General features: G+C 43.0%; 2 protein-coding genes across 3 annotated transcripts; one reads left to right on the forward strand and one right to left on the reverse strand.

The window, feature by feature from the left end:
- Positions 1-3,987: 3,987 nt before the first annotated feature.
- Positions 3,988-11,643, forward strand: AP3M2 (adaptor related protein complex 3 subunit mu 2). 2 transcript variants are annotated; one of them, XM_062510607.1, is made up of 8 exons: positions 3,988-4,299; positions 5,559-5,730; positions 6,234-6,371; positions 6,913-6,998; positions 7,533-7,666; positions 8,455-8,662; positions 9,377-9,521; positions 9,958-11,643. In XM_062510607.1, exons 1-8 carry the CDS (start codon positions 4,027-4,029, stop codon positions 10,056-10,058), a joined length of 1,257 nt encoding a protein of 418 aa, XP_062366591.1. In that variant the 5' UTR covers positions 3,988-4,026; the 3' UTR covers positions 10,059-11,643. The 2 variants fall into 2 exon arrangements, with proteins under 2 accessions (XP_062366591.1, XP_062366592.1); XM_062510608.1 differs by having other exon boundaries at positions 5,559-5,568.
- Positions 11,644-12,839: 1,196 nt separating this feature from the next.
- Positions 12,840-21,768, reverse strand: PLAT (plasminogen activator, tissue type). The gene is made up of 13 exons (XM_062510567.1): positions 21,663-21,768; positions 20,611-20,650; positions 20,074-20,205; positions 19,569-19,682; positions 19,041-19,215; positions 18,379-18,470; positions 17,950-18,124; positions 17,515-17,600; positions 16,879-17,074; positions 16,256-16,392; positions 16,028-16,168; positions 14,450-14,598; positions 12,840-13,088 (listed from the first exon to the last, which is right to left on the reverse strand). The coding sequence occupies exons 1-13, from the start codon at positions 21,723-21,725 to the stop codon at positions 12,930-12,932; spliced, it is 1,659 nt and encodes a 552-aa protein (XP_062366551.1). The 5' UTR covers positions 21,726-21,768; the 3' UTR covers positions 12,840-12,929.
- Between the last annotated feature and the right edge of the window lie 411 nt (positions 21,769-22,179).

Genomic DNA, 22,179 nt, shown 5'->3' on the forward strand with positions numbered 1-22,179 from the left:
AACGAGTGAGGGGAACGAGAGAGGAGAGAGAGTGAGGGGAACGGGTGAGGGGAACGAGAGAGGAGAGAGAGTGAGGGGAACGGGTGAGGGGAACGAGAGAGGAGAGAGAGTGAGGGGAACGGGTGAGGGGAACGGGTGAGGTGAACGAGAGAGGAGAGAGAGTGAGGGGAACGAGTGAGGGGAACGAGAGAGGAGAGAGAGTGAGGGGAACGGGTGAGGGGAAGGAGAGAGGAGAGAGTGTGAGGGGAATAAGAGAGAGTGAGGGGAACGAGAGAGGGGAATGGGTGAAGAGAGTGAGGGGAACGAGAGCGGAGAGAGAGTGAGTGAGGGGAGGGAGAGAGGAGAGGGAATGAGGGGAACGAGAGAGGAGAGTGAGTGAGGGCAGCGGCCGGTAGGGCAGACCTGGGCTTTCCGCTGTGGCTGTGCGCATCCCCTGCGGTCCGGGAACGAGAGCTGCGGCCGCCGGAGGCTCCGACCCCCCGAAACGGGCAGGATGGTGAGAGGGCTGGGACTGCCTGGCGCGCGCTGGAGATAGACACCGTACTCTGGAAAGAAGGAAGTTCCTTTCTCAGGCTTAGTTAAGCTTGCGCTTGAAACCGCGGCTCTAGGCTTTTTCCGAAGTGATGTGGAATTCTGAAGTAACGATACTATTTAGCTCTGAGAGCGGACACTCTTTGCCTGTGCGTCTTCATATGTGCGTGAATAAGGGGTGCTCTATCCTTGGCCATCTTCGCCATGTAATTTGTGTAACTTTCTGACATATTTTATTATGTCGAGTAATGAGTAGTATGCTGTCACAACATTAGCTGTCCCACATGACAGTTCGCTGGGAGCTCTCTGGGCGCTTCGGTGTGGCTGCGCAGAGCTGGCTGTTCCTCGCACCCAGCAGGGCCCGTTTGGAGCTGCAGCCGTGCCTCGCTCACACCGCGGCTCCTCCTCGCTCTGCAGAGGTACCGCGTTCCACTGGCATGTGCTGAGCCTTGGCGGACGTGAGCAAAAGCCAGCCTCTCATTTAATTTAACAGCATTCTCTCTTAGGTTATATTTAGTTGAAAGAGGCTCGTTTTGTTATGCATTCTGTGTGGCTTTGTGCTGCATTCAATTCTCTCACCTTTTGTAACCTCTGGCTCAGCTTACCAGTTGTTTACACATCATAGGCTTTTTCACCATTGCCTTAAAGGACAACTGTTGTATAAAGTTTCTCGTGAGCTTCTGTTTTTAGAAAAGAAAAATCTTAAGTGTTCTAGAGGCAGAGTTGATAAAAGAAACATGGTGTTCTCTGAATGGTTTTGTTTAGTGTCTTAAGGTGAGAAATTTCTCTTTTGAGCAAGAGGAATTACCTTGATGTTTTAATACTAAGTTTTTCAGTGTGGAAATTAAATGTTCCCAGTGAGTTGCTTATTAGTTGAAGCAAATGGAGTTTGAGGTGCTGTTTTGCAAGGTACTGTACAAACAGTTCAGTTTCTGCCACATAGATGGCAGAGGTCTGGCCTTGTCTTGTCAGACTTGGATTCTCCCAACAAATTTACCTTCTCAGACTGCTTCCCAAGTCTTCAAGTCTGCAAGGCTTCCAAATTATAGGGCTGCCTTAAATTACAAGGCTGTGGCGCTCTATTCAGAAAAGCTAATTGAGACATAAACGCAATTTCCAGATGAGAAAGTAAAGCAAGAATAAGAGGATGCAGTACAGAACAGTGAAACCCAATTGTGTTCCTACAACAGTGTTGACCTGTAGACTCTATTCTGTTTCAGAATTAGCAGTAGGTTATTATTAGCAACCTCACAAAACTAATTGGTTTTGTAGAATATTTAACTAACAAAAGGCCTGTTTTCATCAACTCTGTCTTGTATTTTCACAGCACAGGCTAACAGCTAAATCATTAGAATTCCTGCACCTGGCAAACTGCAGACAGTAAGGAGTTGTTTTATTGTAAAGACAATGATGTTTTGGCTGCACCATTTTGCAGCACTGCTGTTTGCACAGTTTTCTCTTGAGGTTCACATAATGAAAGTAAAACACCCTTCAATTGAGCAGTTTGCAGGCTGTCCTTAAGTTCACCACCAAAATTAAATTCTGTTCTGGCAGCATATTCTGTCATGCTTACCTTTAAGTTCCAGTTTGTGTAAGCTCCCAAACCATTGCGCAGACTTTGAGAACAAAGCATAGTCTAATGGTTTGGAAGCAGCTAGCTTCCCTCAACGACCTTTTGCACTGGTGTGCAGAAATAGCAAGTTACCATATGGTTGCTTTTGTATCAGCACTAATGTTCTAGATGGCTAAGGAAGCTGAAGCAACCGTAGGAAAAATAGAAAAGTGACAATATACTAAACTGGATAAAATAAAATTTTTATTATGGGTTCAGGCAGTCAGAGGGAAAGGGCAGGATTTAAATAAGGTAATATACTGTCAAAATTGAATTGCGTTTCATGAGACAATAAAGAAATGCCTTAATTGAAAATACATAACCCATGACTGTTGATTTTAAAGTCCAGGTTAAACACAGAACCATTTTGTGTTTGATGGAGAGCCAAAAGTATAAAGGCTCTGTTGCCAGTCTATGTTCTGCTGCTTTCTGTCTGTGATACCTATATGACTCCAAATAATACAATCTCCTAATAGACTGATATGATAATCTTCTCAGTGCTTTTTTTGTTAAAAACTGGTTATATTAAAATAATAACTTTAAATTTACAAGTGATGTAATTAAATAACAAATTGCTGCCTCTGTGTTGCTCTCGAATGTGTAATTTGTCACAGTAATTTAAGTTGGACATTTAAAAACGTTGTTAAAAAAATTGCATTTGATACAAATACTGACCATAAAAGAGAAATTAATATATAGGTAATTTCTCCTTCATTATTGTACTGCTATAGTGAAAGGCTTATCTGGCCCAATGTAGAATTACCTAATGCTTTAAATAAGGATGTGTGCAGACAGTAGTATTGAAAGGTGATGTCAGAGTAAGTGAACTGACCTGTGCCCTATTTTTGGGAAAAAAACAGCTACAATGAATCAATAGAAATAGAAGATAACAACTCTGAACTGGGCCTTTGTCTGCATTCTGACAAAATTGGTCACCTCTTCCAGACTTTGGGATATCACCACTTAAAAGATTTGCCCACAGTCATGAATCACGGTTGGGTGTGAAATCTCAGACCTCAGTCTCTTCGTGCTGGTGCAACAGTCCTGCCACGCAAGAAAGGCTGTGTGCTCAGTTTATTTAATGGAATACAAGGCACTGTTTTCCCGTTGTTTTTTGTGCATTCCTAGCAGCGTAATAGGAAGATTATTTGCTGTGGCATGTTTTACTCAGAAGTCCAGGGATCTGCTGTGTGAATATGAAATACTAGTTCTAATTATGTAAAGGAATGTTTTGCTAGAGAATTTAGGTAAATTTGGCATGACAATTGTTTTCATGCCGTCTGGATGTTTTCTGGGGTGTTACTCCATGGTGGACGAACCAGCAGAACACTGTAGTGAAAAACGTTCCCCTAGCTGCTCCTCGCTTCAAAAGCTAGATTATTTCCTCATTTAATGAACTGTACTCAAGTTCCCCTTTAGAAAAGGGACCCCTAAAGGCCGGAGAGGAGCAGGCGGGGGAGCTGCGCGGCGCCCTCCGTGTGGGACGTCCCCGGGTCGCGATGGTGTCGCCCGGCGGGGGCTCCAGGCCTGGGGGTCCCGCGCCTTGTCACGGGGCGGGGCAACACGGAACGGGCCGCGGGCAGAGCCGGGCCACGCGAGGCTCTGCCGGGCGCGATCCCGTACCCGGCTGGGTCCCGTCCAGCCGCTGCCGGGATGGGGAGCGTGAGCCGCGCGGCTCTGCGGCCCGTGGGCCGGGAGTGTCGGGGGTGCGGGAAGTGCCGGAGTGGCGCCCCCTCGCGGCGCTCCGGAGCTGCGGGGACCCGCCCCGCGCGACTCCCGTGGTTCGTCGCGCGCCGGGGGCGGGGCTGTGCGCGGGGGGGCGGGGCCTGCGCGCGGAGCGCTGCCGGGGTTTCGGGCCCGCACGGGCGGGCCCCGCCGCAGCCATGATCCACAGCCTGTTCCTCATCAACGCCTCGGGGGACATCTTCCTGGAGAAGCACTGGAAAAGCGTCGTCAGCCGCTCCGTCTGTGACTACTTCTTTGAGGCGCAGGAGCGGGCCTCGGAGGCGGAGAACGTGCCGCCGGTGATCCCCACGCCGCACCACTACCTCCTTAGCGTCTACCGCCACAAGATCTTCTTCGTGGCCGTCATCCAGAGCGAGGTGCCGCCGCTCTTCGTCATCGAGTTCCTGCACCGCGTTGTGGACACGTTCCAGGTATGGCCGTGGGCCCCGCTGCTGCCCGGTAGCGCTGCGGGACGGGACGGGCGGGCGGCGCAAAGGGCCCCTCTCGTTTGCAGCTGTCGGAGTTGTTTTGTTTCCTATCACATGATTTTTCATCCTGCGTTTGCGAGGATATCAATGGTTCCGTAGTCGGGAATTTACTGCCTAGGATTACGATGGATTCGGGATGTACCTGTGCTCGCAGGATGAACCTGTCAGCAATCAGCATTTCTGTTCTGCAGCCTCACCTGCTCTGGGAGCTGTGAACTGAGACCAAACTGGCCTTGCTCTCACAAGGAGCTTTGGCTATTTCATAGCCACGTGCTTTAATCAGTGACAACCAACCCGTGCCTTCACATCTAGTGACGTTTCTTGGAAGCTTCCTAAAGCAGTGAGTTACAGGAATTGCCCCAGAGCAGCTCTATTTGCTCTGTACTATGGTTGACACATCTTCTGATCAGTTTAGGAAAATGGTAAAGATGTCGTCTTCTGCCTGGCAACAGCAGGATTGTGTTGTCTGGATTAGAAATGTCTTGTGACCAGCATCTTGCCAGCATACAGGAAATGTGTGTGCTTGGCCAAACAAGTATCATGGGAGGTTTTGCTTCTGAGATGTCAGTCAGAACCTGATTGTATTCTGAGTTATGTTTCTTTGACTTTAGAGAGTGGATTGGCCATTCAGGCCAGCGGCGAATTGTGTCAGACCCTTAGGTCTTTTGTTTTTATGAGGGTACAAAGCATGAATGTGTCCTCACTGGCTCAGATGTATATTAAAATCTGATATAGCTGAAACAGAGTGTTTGTCATGCAGAACTAGGATTTCTCTACTGTCACAGTATATGTATACTCATTCCTTATGAAAAATACCTGATCTCTTTAATTGCTGAAAGTAACTAGAAGATCTGGTTTGTGTTTTTTGCATGTGCACTTGCTCTCTCCTAAAAGATGTTTGAAGTCCACATAGAATAAGTCAGTAAGTAAATTAATTGTTCCATTTTAAAAACTGCTGAATCAGGTGGAACTGCTTATGTGGGAATTTGCCACTGTACTGGAGCAGTGGCCAAGGTGTGCTCAGAGTTGTCTGTGGGAGTGGCATGTGTAATGTGCTTGTAGTAATACAGGGAGTTCCAGTGGTTTTTTGCCTCCTCCAAGAAGAGGCTCAATTTATTCCTGTGTGGGAGAGCACTAGATTGAGTGAACAATCACTCAGATTGTCTTTTGGAGATTGTGGAGTAATTCTTTCTTTTGCGCAGGATTATTTTGGTGTCTGTTCAGAGGTAATAATCAAGGACAACGTTGTGGTGGTTTATGAGGTGCTGGAGGAGATGCTGGACAATGGCTTCCCATTGGCAACAGAATCTAACATTCTTAAGGAACTGATAAAGCCTCCTACTATTCTGCGAACAGTCGTCAACACCATCACAGGTACAGGGAAACAAGAAAAAGATAAACTGGTACAGGTGGCAGTATTCGTGCATAAGTAAATTAGGACATAGTTGAAGAAAATTTATGTTATGTTCATGCAGCACAGGTGCCTTTAGGGAGTTTGAGGTTCCTTCCAATTTCATCATCAGTTGCACTTTGGTTTTGCATTTGGTTTTGGTCTGATTTGGGTTTTTTTAAACCTAAAAAGTCAGATTTCATTTTCAGTTACAAACATGACATGACTTCCAGAATGAGTTAGTTTGATGTGAGTTTATGCATCCCCATGTGCAGACACTTCCCCATGCATTACTGTGGTGTGTTTTAGAGCTGGGTGTAAGAGAGATGTACATTTTTGGAGTACAGGGAGTCTGGAAGAGCAATTGCTCTCCTGCAAAGAAACAGAGGTTCTTGGGGATCAATTATAATTAAGCTCTGTAAGGCCAAAGACTTGTTCTGCAGCACTGCTTAACTTCTGTGGCTGTTGATTCCCTTTCTTTTTCCAGGAAGCACTAATGTGGGTGACCAGCTCCCCACTGGACAGCTCTCAGTGGTGCCTTGGAGACGTACTGGTGTAAAATACACCAACAACGAGGCCTATTTTGATGTGATTGAGGAGATAGATGCAATCATTGACAAATCAGGTACGGAAGTTGCTCCTGGCTGAGAATAGGATAGCTTGTCCTGATAGTGACTGAAGAAAGAGTTAGGTTTTCAAATAGGTACACCTTCATCCAAGTGTGGGAAGCTGTTGTTTTTATTTTTGCTCTGGAATGTTGCTAATTTGTATGTGCTATTCAGTCAAAAATTTTACAGCACTACCGAGATTTTCATTTGTCTTTGTTCTTGAGGTCTTATAAGCAATTTGATATTGGGAAAATAGAAAATGAGTAAAAATTGTGTGTAGCACTTTCTCTTTAGTATTTGTGCTTCGTTATCCTGTTAGAATTGGGAGCTATTGTCATTGGCCATTAAAATGGACATTGCTGGTGTCCATGGTTCTTAACTGAATGAATCTTCCAGAGGAGTCATTGGGAATGACACAAATCTTGAACAGACAACAGACAATAATGAGCCATGGCATTTCATTAAGAAAACAGATTTGCTTCCTCCTCACTGATAGTTTTTCCACTTTGGGATTTTTTTGATCAGGTTCACATAATCACCTGTGTTCATTGTTAACAGGTTCCACCATCACTGCTGAAATCCAAGGAGTGATTGACGCTTATGTCAAGCTGACTGGGATGCCAGACCTTACCCTCTCCTTTATGGTAAAGCTCAAGGATGTATCTTAAGTATTTTGAAAGGGGTTTCCCAGCCCTGCTGCTAAGATCAAGGGCTTGTGATGATGGATCCCAGTACATCAGAATTTGGGTATGCCAGAAAAAAAAAGAGAAAGAAATGACAATGGGAACTCATCAGGAACTTCAGCAACTTAGAGCCTAAAAGGGATTTTTCAGATTATTTGTTTAAAAGCACAGGTAATGTGCATTGTGTCTAAGTTTCTGAGATACAGTGGTGCTTTAAGCAGATATCCTGAAGGGCCACCTCTTTTATGAGTATGCACCAATGCAGTTACGTAACATGACTAAGTTTTCCAAAACAGGATTAAAAATAGCCTGAAAAAGGACAGAGGCTATTGACTACTGCTTTGACATGGATATAACAGCATCAGACATGTCTGACTGTAGACAACTTCAAGTGGTCAAGAGTGTGTCAAATGGTAGGCCCTTCATGGATGGAAGATTGCTGAGGAGGTCATTTTAAGTTGTACTGCCTTCACAAACCTTGTGACTTTGTTTCAGAACCCTCGGTTATTGGATGATGTCAGCTTTCACCCATGTGTGCGTTTTAAGCGCTGGGAGTCAGAGAGAATACTCTCCTTCATTCCACCTGATGGAAATTTCCGCTTGCTGTCCTACCATGTCAGTGCTCAGAAGTAGGTGATAAATCTGATGGTGTGAATTATGAAATTTGGATCCTTCTGGCTAGGAAGAGGATAAAAGAAGGAACTTTTAAAGATGAGGTGGCATGTTGAGCCAAGTGAAGTACAGGTGCATGGTGACTTGCATTTTTCTTTTTTTTTTTTAAATTATATATTTTCTCCTTGTTTGGAGCAGTGAGTCTGTAATTTCTTTTTGGCCAGCCAGCATTTTTCAAAGACTACTAGCATATAAACAAACTAGATAGGGAAAGAACTAGACAGTGTGAAGTAATCAAGCTGTTGATTTCATATGTTTATAAAAACTTCTTAGAATAAAACAAGATAGTTTGGTGATCCCGTTAGGTTTTTGACATCTCTTGTAATGGAACCACAAGTTCTTGTCCACGTTTACACTCTTTGCTAGAAACAGCTTGCCAAGTACTATTTGGGGTTACAGTTGCTAAAGAATTTTGCTAGGCCTCTGTCAGATTTATCTCTAGTAGGTGAAAAGGAGTGGCAAATGTGCTGCTGCACTGTCAGGAACTACTTGCCAGCCTGGTTGTGACACGCAGAAACATTACTTGTCTTTTGCTCAACCCTCCTGTTTTATTGGATGTAGTTCCCCGTTCTGATAAAGAAAATAGAATACAGCAAGCTTGTTTACAAAAAGTGTAATTAAGACTTGAGAATGAACCCTAACTTTGCTCCTAGGTCAAACAAATAGGTGTAGGATTTCCTTTTCTTTTAAGCAAATACAAAGGCAAGAGATCGACAAGGACTTTCTGTTTGTGTCTTTATTCTAGTCTTGTGGCAATTCCTGTCTACGTTAAGCACAACATCAGTTTTCGTGATAGCAGCTCACTGGGACGGTTTGAGATCACAATGGGGCCAAAGCAGACTATGGGGAAGACTGTAGAGGGAGTGATGGTCACTAGCCAGATGCCAAAAAGTGTCTTAAATATGACCCTTACACCCTCCCAGGGAACACATGTCTTCGATCCAGTTACAAAGGTAAGAGGAAAAAGAGAAATCAGATAATTTTTAAAAAATCTTTCATATCTATCAGAAAATGCAGTCAACCTGTTCATATTTACATGAACACTTCCATGAACAGTGCCTTGCTGGAAGGCAGTATGTTGGGTTGACAACTTTTTCTGAACAATTGCATACTAGGAGTTTTCTTAATCCCCAGAACAAATACCTTGGTGTCTGAGTCGATTGTAGTTCTGGCTACTTGGTGTGTGAAGAAAATCTAAGTACTGGTCTTGTATGATGGGACACCAGTCTGGTGGATGGCTTACAAATATCTGCATATCTAGTTGTCATGCCCAGTGCTGCATGTTGGTCTTTTGCAAATGCTGAGGGTTGATTAATGGCTTTGATTTGGTTTGGGGTGTTCTGGTTTTGTTATTTGAACCTGAGGAGTTAACAGGTTTTTTTCTCCTTGCAAACTTTAATCTGATGGGCTTACCCATGTGGCCTTCAGCACAAGTAGTGGAAATGCCACATTCATAAGAGGCTTTTGGGGAGCCTCATGGAAAGACAGGGAGAACAAAGGTTCTGAGGTGTCTGTTCCTTAATCCTGTGTCTGGCCAATATGACAGGCAAGATACTAAGAAAAAGACATTTTTAATAGAGAAACATTAAAAGCTATCATTGGAACAGGACTCTTCTTTAGAGGGTGCAGCATTTGAGTTTCACTGCTGCATTTTCTGCTCCTTAAAGTTACTGTCATGGGATGTTGGAAAAATAAACCCCCAGAAACTGCCAAGTCTGAAGGGAAGCGTGAGCCTGCAAGCTGGGACATCGAAACCAGATGAAAACCCCACCATTAACCTGCAGTTTAAAATTCAGCAGCTGGCTATATCTGGTAAGTGACTGTGAGGTAGAGAAGTAGAATGTTCTCTGCTGTGCCAGTGCTCCTTCTGCATGTAGCTGAAGTAATTTCATAAACCTTCTGAAGTACATTCTATCTGAAACATGTTCTTCAAGCAAAAAAGTTGTCTGCATTGACTGCAGATACATGGATTTGTTCTTGCTGGTGCTCTGTGGAACAACTTACCTACATTTCCTGGCATTTTGTGCTTACAGACCTACCCTAAAGAAATTTAGGGTATGGATGTGTTTGTAAAGAATGATTCTAACAACTAGCAGTTGTCAGCTTTTCTCCATTCTGTCTACTGCTTGCTGAAACTTTCCCTGTGCTTTCTTCACCACCAGTATTATCTTCTGTCTCTTTAACCCAAAGGCCTGTCAGCTTTGTTTGTGGCAACAGTCAGTCTTACGCTGTGTTTGTTTGCCTCTAGGACTGAAGGTGAATCGCCTGGACATGTATGGGGAGAAGTACAAGCCATTCAAGGGGATAAAATACATGACTAAGGCTGGCAAGTTCCAAGTCCGAACCTAGAGGCTCCTGATATGATAGTGAGGAGCCTGTTCCCTGTCTCCCCAGTCCCTTGCTATTGGATGCAGCCTCTTATCCCATCCGTCTCCTTAGGGTTGTTCCCTTGTCTGTAGTAGCATAAGCAGGACAGCCAGAGTGCTAAGAGTGCTGGAAAGCAGGGAAAAGTAAGGTTGACCTGAAACCACCTCATCCCTACCTGAGTCTGAAGTATTTGGAACAATAGTAGATGGGAGAGTTGCTCAGGTCCCTTAGGATTAGTGAGTCAGCTATGTAAGCTTGTATCACCTTCATTTTGCTGTCCTAGAGGAAATTCTAGGGATTTATGGCCTTTTGTAGCACCTCTTCCTTGTATTTTGTTTGGCTTTTATCCCTTTGTAGATGATACAAACTTGAATTTCCACAAACTTCAGTGATGATCCAGCATCTGCCTTTCCGTATCACTGGGAGCTAGGGTGGAGAGCTGTGTAGCTCCTGCCAGCAGGGAGAGCATCTAGCTGTTCTGCCTCAAAAGGACTAGAAGCAGCAGAAAGGCAGATTGTTCCACCCAGGATGGGAAGTTGAGAAGCCTGAGATTGGGAATGGTCCCACAAAGGGAGGAAGCCAATAAGTGCATTCTTTCTCTAGATACTTCATAAGGCATGCTGGTCATCAAGGATCTTGAGTCACTGAATACAGACTTGAAATCCATTCCAATCTTTTAACTGATGAGTGGTGGTATCTCCATGTAATTCTGTTTCTCCTCTTATTTCATCAGTGTTTAAAGGTAGGAATTCTCCTAGCTTCTTTGGGGAATCCGCTTATTTTGGTCTGTCTCGGAACAATCTGACATGGCCTTCGTTCAGGTGCACTGAAGAGACAGATAGAGGAACTTCTGTGGAGACAGCACTGATGGAGTTTGAAGCTGTGGCTATATGAAGATAACTACTGTCCTAGTAACTTGCTGAAACCTTTCTGCCTCTCCTTGGCTATTGCAAATGAGGATACTGCTGTTTTCTTGCTCACTGATGTCTTTCATTGAGATAATTGTGACCTGGTACCTTTGTAGTGTTCCTCCTGTCCTACCTCATTTCAGTTCCTGTACCAGTCAGGTGCTGTGCAGATGGGTTCAAACCTATGCCAGATTTTTCACTGGGATCATCTCTTCCTCAGGAGCTGTTGCTGTATCTGCCCATTCCAGCCTGTGGTACAGCAGAACATAGGAAATGAGAGACACCTGCACTGTTCATATTGTCTGTAAACAGGCTCTTTGGCCCCTACATTCCAGTGTGTTTTCTCTTGGTAGCAGAACTTGCACCTAAGCTGCTGTACGCATGACCACACACGTGTGGCTGTGGAGTCCAGCATGTGCAGTTCATCCTTGTGAACAGAACAGGGTGACCCTGAACAAAGGATAGCATCCATTCCACCTTGCATGTGGTGGATACTTGCAGTGGATGAGTGGCATCTTGCTTGTGGGATTGCAAGTTCCAGTGCAGCTGGAGGATTCCACAGCAGCTGGCATTCTGCTGAGGTGACATTACTGCTGAGTATGTTCAGTGCAAACAAAAGCTTCAACAAAGGCATCAATAAAAATAATTTTTACATGTCATCTGTGTCATTTCAGAGTGGTTTGTGCAGGCTTTTCAAGAAATAAAGTTTCATATTTGAGGAGGAAGGTAAATTACGCCAATTAGATTGTGTGTAGTGGGTGCCTTAGGGAGATAAAAGTTTTTATGCAGTTGGCAGTGTAAACCTGGGACCTAGCCGCTGTCTGAAAAACTAAAATTAATTGCTTTCTTGATAATTTTTCTTAGTGTTTCCTAAAAGGAGTGCTGAGCATTTTGTAGAACCTCACGTGAAAATGTCTTTAGGAATGCAGCTGAACCATTTTTGTTTACTGGGTTGGGTAGCATGCTAAGTGCAGTGCTTTGATTATGAAGACAATTAAATACCTCATCACCTTCCTGCTCCTCAAGTATTAATACTGTCCTTTGGCTTTGTAGCTTTGATTTTTAAAGGATCTTTTATTTACTGCTGAAGGGATTCATATTACTCGAGATACTGAAAGGTTTCTTACACCAATACACTTGTCCTTTGTTTTGCCCTGCTGCACCGAAGAGAGAGCTTTTGCTTCATATCAGATGATAATGCATGGAAATTTCATAGTCAAAAATATGCACTGATTCTGTGGCATCAAGCTGGTATTAAAAATTTTCCCATTCCATTACCAGGAGCAAAACCAAGTGAAAGAATAAAATGTCCTAATAAGCATGCCATCCTGAATTTGAAGCATGCCATCCTGTATTTGCTCAGTTTAAGCTCAAACTCTGTTAATTAATCAGTTCCAAACTGAAGATGCAAGTAGTATATTAATCTGGAAATAAGCAGCCCATGCCTACAGCTTTTGTTCTTTCTATTGGAAACCAGCTTCTATTGAAACCAGCTTAAATTACCAAAGTCAAATGGTATAAGGCCTGAGCTTAATGTCTTCCAATTGTACAGCCAAGTAAGGAGGGAGATGAAGTTTTCAGGAAATTAAATGTCCTCTTCAGTTCACACCCATTCCTAAAACAATACAGCTGCTAAAGAGATGCTTGATGTTCTCTCTTACACACTCAGGGCCAGAGTTAAATTTTTATTGTACTTATGTGATTTGATGCTAGGTGAAAGTTTGGTGATGTCGGGGAAAAGGATGATTAGCTTCTAATAATCTGTAATAAGGAAAGGAGAGTATTTTGAGAACATGCCCTTCCCACACATTGCAGTTTGTCTTCCTGTTGCACTAGAAGTCATAAGCATCTGGACAAACAGGAAGCCCTGCCAACATACTTAAAGCATGCAGAAGGAAGCTGTGAGGGCATGGTCACAGGATTGCAAAGGGTTCATCTGTCTTTCTCAGAGTCTCATAGTGTCCTGAATCCAGTCAAGATAGCGATTCACATTTGTATAGACACCAGGTACGTCTTTGCGGCCACAGCCTATTCCCCAGCTGATGATTCCAATCAGATACATACGATCATCCTTCATACAGACCAGAGGGCCTCCAGAGTCACCCTACAGAGAAGCAGCAGATTAGTAACAATCTCTTTTTTGTTTGGTTTTGCATTGTTTTTCCCACTCCCACTGGCTTTAGAGGTGCACTAGGTGTTTACAGGAATACCCTATGTAGTATGCTCACAAACCAAGATCTTTTAGTAAAAGTACTTTTACCTAAGTCACTTTTATGTTCCAGACTCCCTCAGTGCTCCTCTTATGGGGAGAGACACAGAAAAATGTAACACTAAAGTGTGTAACTTTGTATGGAGCTCATTTATGAAATGCAGGTAAAATGTTGGAAAGAACAAAGAGAGGAAGATGGCAACAGATAGCTCAGCACAAAACAGCCACTGACGATCTACTGTGTGGCTGTAGCTGGATTTACAGCTCTAGATCCCTCTGCTGCTCCCAGCACACTGCTCTGTATCCTCAATCTTCCCTGGGTGGTGTCCGTGGCTGTGACACTATTGCCTGACTTATTTTCAGAACAGCAGCTATTATGGGGAAAACATGCAAGAGTTTATTTGCACATGTGCAAATTGACCTTATGTCCAGCAGCATGATGAACAAAAGCTCCATTTTCTGCTGTTCAATAAAATGTTACAAATCTGTTTTATTTGCCCTGACCCTTTCTCCCCTGACGTCTCCGGGTATCATTGTATGGAAGGTAATACTTTTTTACTGACAGCACAGAATTCTACAAGCCCAGGTTCTCTGGGTTCAGACTGATGTTCTGTGTCTTCCCCAGTTCTGAGATGGAGCTGGCATGTGATGCCCCACTGGTGTGAAGCTCCACAGCACTGCAGGTCAACAGCTCAGAGTTTCAAGCTGTAAAGATCCATGGAGTTTTATACTGCTGTGTGTAACAGTAAAGCAAAATTATTAAATAGCTGTTTAAACAGAAAGGATGTGGATTGAATGCATGCCTTTCTTCTTCCTCATGCCATAAGTGCTTGTTCTCTACCGTCTTTCAGCCTTTCTTCTTTTCTCTACTTTTCAGTAGAGGGGCACCCCCTTCCTTCTACAGAACCTCCTGCTGAGTGTTTTGTATGCTCACATAAGAGAAAATGCTAGGAAATGCTGGGGTGGATTTTCCTGTTCAGTTTAGTGGTATTTCCTGTATTTGGGGTTTTCAGCCTGTGTTGCTCTGGTTTGATTGCTTAAGTGTTCCCTGCCTTCCCCTCCATGAGGGGTGGGGGAAGAGAAGTGAAAGAGGTGCCACCAGTTCTGTTCCGTTCATCTAAAGTCTACTACAACTGCCATGCAGGCAAATACATAACTTCTTTAAACTATTTGCTGAAGCTTTTTGTTAAGTTAGCTCAAAGTACAAAGAAAAGAAAAGAGACAAGGAAAAGAAAAAAGAACAGAACTGGGTTTACCTTGCAGGCATCATCAAGGTGCCTTGTGTCTCCTGCACACAGCATGTTGTCTGTAACTGTCCGGTTGTCGAGATACTCTGCTGTGCACCGACTGGCTGGGAACAATCTGACATGGCCTTCCTTCAGGTGCTCTGAATAGAATGGGGAAACTGGAACCAAAATGACAATATAAATACATGTATATGTCTGTGTATGTGCATAGGCAGGGGGTTTTTTAAAAGTTGCAATTCAGCTTCCACAGTTAGGGGAGAGTGGACAGATGTAGCTCTATGGCTAAACTAAAATTTCCTTGCAAAAGGGTCCTTTTATATCTTGGGTGTTCCACTTTGATAATCAGAACAGCTTAAATCTAGTTGAGAAAGAGTATTTTTTTCTTCAGCAAGCTGGAGAGGTTTATGTAGGCTCCAAATTAAAGAGCCTACTACTGGGTTTCTTGGGTGGATAAGTCATCTTTGGATAGTTACATCAATCAAGATGAGGTCACAGGAAATGTCTATGAAAATGCCTTAACTGTATGAAACAGGATCCTAACTTCTTAACATAAGACTTGCACTAACAAAAATTAGATGCTTTATCATACATAATACTGAATAACTGGTACACTTATGTTGGAATGGAAGAGATATGGTTGGTTGATTTATATACTGGTTTTATTCTCCTGTATAGCTACAATTGCACAAAACTGAAAGTTGGCAGGATTGTTGTTATTCAGTAGAGTTTTGAATTACAGTTGCAGCATCTTTTCCCTCTCAGAGTTTAACTTGTACTCCCCGGAAGCAATGCTGAGGACAAGCTTTAAAAGCACTTTAAAAACACTATGCCACACTTACATGCTACATCTTTATGTCTGTTCCAAAACCCCTATGGGTCCAAACTGTGATCAGGTCTTGTATGATGGATGCTTCACAGTTTCTGTCTTACTCAGTTTACAAGTTAGAGAATTTAAAGAAAATGGAAAAGGAAGAAAGTAAAATAAGAGCTGGGGGGTGTTTTGTTTGCTTTGTATACAGGTCTGCCTGTGTATCCTTTCAGACAGCTTTTATTTCTGTTTGTATAGTTCACTTTAAAAGCAATTTAACCAGCCTTTTAATGTATATCTGGGGTTGCTATTTCTTTAGCTTTTTTTGTAGCTTTTTTTTCCTTATCTTTGCATACTCAGTGTCTCTTTTAGAATAATGCATCAGCCTGCAACTGTATAGTATATTAAGCCTTGACAGAAATGGATTTCTGTCCAAATTACAGTACCTAAATGTACTGAGTACAGCAGATGTGGCAGCCCTGACTGCAAATCTTATGTCTGTCCTACCTTATTCATTGTGCCATTTTTTTTTTGTTTTGTACTGTGAAGAGTATCAAGGAAGAATCTACTAGCCCATACATCTGACAGAACTCAGATGAATAACTTACAGCAAAATTTGGTTTTAGTAACTCCTACGTACATTTTGTAGTGCTCATATGATCCAATATGATAGATTACACATTCAGTGATGCTAAAGGCTTGAATTATTTGAAGGCAGAGGACTCAAGCTCTGGAAATATTATCTTCTACTTGCATGTAGACATGTACCTTCTACTTACATTCGTCATTTCTGCCATAACCAGAGATCTCACATTCAGTCCAGTCAGGCAGCTGCAGCCCTGCCATGGGGAGGCAGGCAGCACGGACAGTGCCTGTTTCAACAGCACAGTCTTCTGCATCCGAGTTCAACTGCAACAGAGCTGAACAAGGAAAAATACCCCCACTTCATTAATCACAAACTTGAGTCAACCATGACCTTCCACTCACAAAGTCAGAAAAGTTCTTACCAATGTCATTGTTGAAATTTTCTGAGTCAAATCTCTGGTGAACAGTGTAGCTCTTTACTTGAAACTTCTGTTCATTTTCCTCAGGAGTTGCTCGGGAAGTCCTACCCAGCACAATCTTCAGCTGATTTGTACTAAAGCTGAAGAACAAGAGAGTCTCTATTCCTGTGTTAACTAGAGTGGACCCTTCCCTTTAAGAGGTGCTGCTGGAATGTCTGATATGTTTTTATTTTTAGTTCTACTACTATTTTGTTACCTGGGCAATTTGACTTCAGAGTGACCTATTTGCCTTCATTTTTGTTCTATGTACTTGCAGCCATCATGGCAAAGCTCCTCTGCCAGCCCCTTGCTGTTCTTAAATTTCAGATGGTTCTGCATGTGTATTGACAGCTTTGTTCTTAAGGTTATCTGATCCTCTCCTATGCTACTTTAATGCCATCCTGCTAATTCGCCCAATTAAATTTCTCTCTGTAATGCTCAGCACAATTAACTATAATCTTTAGTGCAGACTTACTGGGATAAAGTGGGTTTTTTTCCAAGTCTTATACCCTTCCAGTAAGGCTATATGGGATGCTTCTATTTTCCAGACTTTTTTTCCCCCAGATAGTACTGAATCCTCAACTTACCCTTCCTCAAAACAGTGAGCAGCTGACAAAACCCAGCAGGAACTGATCAGAATTCCTCCACAGAGGAAGTGCTCTCCAGGCACTTGGCGATACTTGACAAAGATGGCAGCTTGCCACGGGTGAGCTGCAATGTCTGCGTAGGAACCACCTTTAATCCTGTGCTGGCGTACTCTGCGCAGCCGTAAGCCACAGGTGGCTGTGGATGACAAACCCAGAAATAGGCTTTTTGTTCAGGCACTCTTGCTTTGAGTTAGGGTTAAGAGTCTGCTGGTCACCAGTCCATGTTGAGGCAGCCTGCCACAAACTGTTTGGTATTTGACTCATCCCTGTTTCCTAAGAAACTTGTATTCTGATTTGAAAAATACAGTAAGGAAACCCTGCCTTTCCTGTCCTCCATTTCTGTAATCTTCCCTTCTGGCAGAGCAAAAGGCACTTCTGTGAGAGTGGAGCTACAGAATCCCTTTCTGCTCCAAAAAGCCTTTTTTGTTTGTTTGTTTAACTCCAGCTCTTTTTTTTACTGGAACATGCTTGAATATAATACAGCTTTTTTCCTCCAGATTTTATTTTACTAGAGATGACATGCAGGACAGTAATGCTTCAAAGAAAGAGAAGACTCAGGAGTGCTGGTATCCTTACAGCAAGTAGGCACATTGCAGTACTCCCATGTGAGCTGATTTCTTTTCAGGACATGACACCAGGGCTTGCTGTCATTATCAGGATTCCTGCAGCATAGGAAAGAGAAGAGCTGCTTGTATTACCAGATCTGCAGAGAATTTGCAGAGACCTAAAGGTTACTGTGACCCAAGTGTACTCTTTTTTGATTTTTCTAGAGATACAGAGGGCCCTAAGGGCATATGAAATTTGCACTTGTGGAGTCTGACCTTAGAGAAGTATAAATAGGTCAATTAGAATAAAACTACCAATAAAATATTGGTACTGAGCTTCATTGCCACCAGTGATGTATTTCCTGTGCTTTACTAATCTGTGTAAAAGACTAGAGCCTTGCCTTAAAGAGTACTACAAGACAGTTTGGTGGGTTTTTCTAAAAAAATCCTATAACCAACTACATACCTGCAGAAATTGTGACTACCAAGGCCCAGCTGGTAAGCATCTCTTCTCCAAGCAGTATATAGCTTGTTTTCAAGGATTCGAGAATTCCACTTCAAACAGGTAGCTCCAGAACTGGTAACACTGTGGCTGCCACGGTAATCTGTGCCTCTTCCAGATCTGCAGTTGATGTTACTAACTTCAATAAGAAAGCTGCACATTAATTGATTGATGTGAACCTGTCAGTTGTATCTAGGTGTGATTTCTGTCAAGGCATCTATATATTACCTGTATGTATCTCATTCTCTTAGTGTCATAAATACTGAAAGTGTAAATATGATATGAGAGTCTCAACTTTTTAGGCTACAGAAATAGCCTAAGTCCACAAAGAACCCTTATACATGCAGTGAATAATGGAAATTCCAAAGTCCATTCCCTGTCCCTTGTATGTACCTTTTGAACAGGAGGGGACACTGCAGTGTTCCCAGGTGTACCTTCCCCCTTTGTAGATATAGCACCAAGGTCTGGAATCCTCATCTGGGTTTCTGAAAGAGTTACAATATTATGCATCATTATAAGGCTATTGTCAATTGTGTCATGTAGTCATCTGATTTGCTAACTTAGTCCTGCTCTGCAGTGAAGATGTGGACTGAACCATCAGAAGTTGCTATAATTCCTATTTGAGTTCTAAAATGGTGGAGTACATCGAGGTGAAGATGAGATGGCCAGCAGCTAGCAGGAGTGGACAGCATGTTTATGCAGTTCGGGTCACGTACGGGAAGCACTACAGTTTTACAGTATTGATCAGGATTTGAAGCTGTAGGAAACTGAATTACAAATGGAGTTTAGGGAGGACTGAGAAGGAGCAAGGGAAAGACTGTGGGGTGAAAGATACTTGGACTTTGTAGTTGGCCATAAACATCCAGTCTGGGAAGATCTGAAGTTCAGATATGTCTACAGATGTTGCAATTACTGCTCACAGGCTGCACAATATCTGCACCTGTGCAGTGTTCTCTGCTTGGTATCAGACTACACCAAGCGGCCATTCTTTTGCTCCAGGATCTTAGAATGGGTTGATTCCTGTGGCTCTGACCTGTGTACCATCACCCCCTCACCTGCAATAGTTGTGATTGCCCAATCCCAGCTCAGCAGCATCCTCTCTATGGCCACTGTACATCCGGTTCACCAAGCCGTTGCTATTCCAATTTAAACATTCAGTTCCACTCTCTGTCATGCTCCAGGTACCCCTGTATGTTACTCCAGTGTCTTTGTAGCATTTAACTTGAGTATCTGAACAAAAGGGAGTAAAATATAAGGACAACATACTAGTTCTGTCCCAGACAGCTTCCCAGTCTCTGTTCTGTTCAAACTTGGCTCTCAAACATCTTGTCTAGCAAGTCAGTGAAGATGGCCTGTCAGGCAGACTGTAAGTGTATATGAAGGTCTTCAGTTACAGAATGCAGTTTTATTAAGAGACACACAGGTGGCCTTAAAAGTTCTTTGTAGTATTAGCTTTCAAATAAAAGAAAGACAACTTAATAGAGAGTCTAGCCTACAGCAGGAGGTTCTGGGTATCTCAAACTTCTGTACTGCATAGCTAACACCAATAGTATTGTTCACAGCAGTTGGTGTGGTGTACTCACCTATTTCACACTGCTTCCCTGAGAAACCTTGGTGGCACTGGCAGATGAAGAGCTGTGGGGAGTAATACGCCTGTGAACATTGGCCGCCGTTGTAGCATTTATTTCTAGTGCAGGCTGTGGAATAAGCAAAAGCCAGGAAATACTGTTAGATTTCACAGAAGCAAGAAACTGGCAATATGTATGCACATCTTTCGTTTTCCCGTCAGTCTCCTTTAGCCTGTTCTGTTTTTCCCTATCTGCCTGTTATTGCCATGTGTTTACAGCATTTTTTTGTAGCACTTCCATTCTTTCTTTGTTTCATTCTCCCCATATATTCTATTAGACTTTCTTAGCCCCTTGCCCACTCCCACTTAGTTCTGCCCAAGACAGTGTACACTGGTATTTTCATTTCTATCCTCTTCTGTTCCCAGACAGATTTTCTGTGCAGTAACTCTGGCCCTGACAGTGGAGTTGTTCTTTAGGATGATTAGATGGACAATCTCTCCTTTTTCTTTGTCATACTTACCTCTGACAGGTACAGTGTGGCAATGACTCCAACCACTGTCGCACCTACAGTATTCTATTCTGCTCCCTGAAAGCCTCAGCCAGGTCCCCCTGTGTTGGTACATTTCTGCAGATGGATTATCTCTGCAAATGGCTGTAATCGGAGAAAGGAAATCCTCTTTTAGAGATTCAGGGAAAAGACCTGGCTGAGCCAAAGGACTCCCTTGTATTTCCAGGAGAAAAGTATCTGTGATGGGAGCACCTGTCTAATGGGTTGCCCTTTTTCCTTCTCAGACCACAACTGTCCCATCTCTCTTGCTGCTGTACTGCCAGATGTACTGTTCCACTGTTGACTGGCCTCTTTTTCTTTCAAGAAGAGCAGAGGGAGAGGAAAACTTTGTTGTGGATGGTATTAACAGTCTGGTATTTTGCCTTCTGAATCTCTCATCCACATAACCATGACAAAAAGCTTTCAGGCTCTGTTTCTTCAGCATCATTTGCCTTCCCTGCCCATGTTCATAATGCTCCAGCTAATATGGTTTTAGTTAGCCTAGCTTACCTCTAGATCTGGCTCCTCGTTTGAAACGCATGTGTAAGCCCTGCAAGCAAAGAAGGTTAATTCTGTGAGTAACTGCTCTCTTAAAAAAGATGAGAGAGCAAGTACCTTCAAAGAATCAGCCCTTTTCTTGAGGTCCTGTGAATCAGGGAAGCTCTGAGGAACTGTCTGCCCTCTTGTCAGACAGTACAGTGAAAAGTGCCTCTAGTACCTCAGTATGGGTTCCTAAGAATTGTAAATCATTCAGTTGCCATGGATTATCAGGTGACTGCTTGTCATCTCAGTGACTTAGAATGAGCTGTACTCACATCGTGTGTGAAGTCATTATGTGGTCTTGGGGCATTGCAAATGCTAACTAAGGCTTGTCAGTTATTTGAAGGAGGTTCAAACAAATAATTTCCAAGGTAAAGTAAACAAGAAGTTACTCTTGCTTACTGACATGCAGTTTCCCCATAAGACTTTTTAGCTTGATTATCTTTTAGCGGTATGTCTCCTGCAGCCAATTAAATGAAATATTTTGGATAAAGTTTTATGGAAAAAAACAATTTAGAAAGCTGCTTAGATTAAGCCACAAGAGAAAGAGGATAAAAGAAGAAGGAAGGAAGGGGGAATAGCAATTTTTTGAGAAAGGGAGTAAACATTTTACAATTGTGTAGCATTTAGTCAAGCTGTGTGCAGTGTGAGGCTTTAAGTGAGGGGACAAGGGAAACGCTGATGTCCAGTTTTAAGTGAGAGTAGTGATGAAGATGATGACCATGGAAAATGAAATGCTGCTTACAATGGAATTCTTATTAACAGTGAAAAGTGACAGTGAACAGATGCACCAAGAATACCTGGAGAAGACTTGCTTACTGAAATGAAAACCAGACAGGATAACACATAACACATCTACAGCAAGAGGCAGACTACTTTGCAACATTTTTCTTCTTCTGATTTCTACTGAGCTAAGCAGATTCTCTTCTGCCTGATGCAGACAGCTGGAGTCAATGGTAAGGAAGTGCTGCTAAAAATACAGGAAGATGACAAGATAATTATTTGATGCATTAGCCTCTTACCTGGCACTGGGTAGTCATGACTGCTCCCACCAGCACAAGGAGACATGGGAGTTTGCCTTCCATTCTGAGTGTTTTCCAAATCAGCTCCAAATCTCAAATTATCTGTAGAGACAAAAAATAAGATATTGAACAAAGGAGGTTTGCAGTGTGAATGGAATTCAAAGTGTAACTTTAAATGGAAGTTTTAAATTATGAAAATTCTTTTTACACATTTTCAACTTGTTGCCTCTCAGCTTTCTGGTCTAGCTGTCTTGGTCTTCCTGGGGAAACTGCCTTGAAACCCAGTTTATGACTCATGTATCATACTCCAATTTCACCAGCTGTTATCCAGCTGCCTTCTCTGGCTTTATATAAACAGAGTCTGAGCTCCTGATTTCTGGTGTCAGTAATCAGAATCTCAGTTCACGCATTCAAATTACCATTACGTTGCATCATCAGACAAGCCCATCTCTCTAAAAATGTACATGGTACTGTTGGCATCCTGCAGTTCAGGGAAAAAATACTTGGAATTTACTTC

The sequence above is a fragment of the Cinclus cinclus genome, chromosome 29 (assembly GCF_963662255.1).
Source record: "Cinclus cinclus chromosome 29, bCinCin1.1, whole genome shotgun sequence".
NCBI classification, from domain to species: Eukaryota; Metazoa; Chordata; class Aves; order Passeriformes; family Cinclidae; genus Cinclus; species Cinclus cinclus.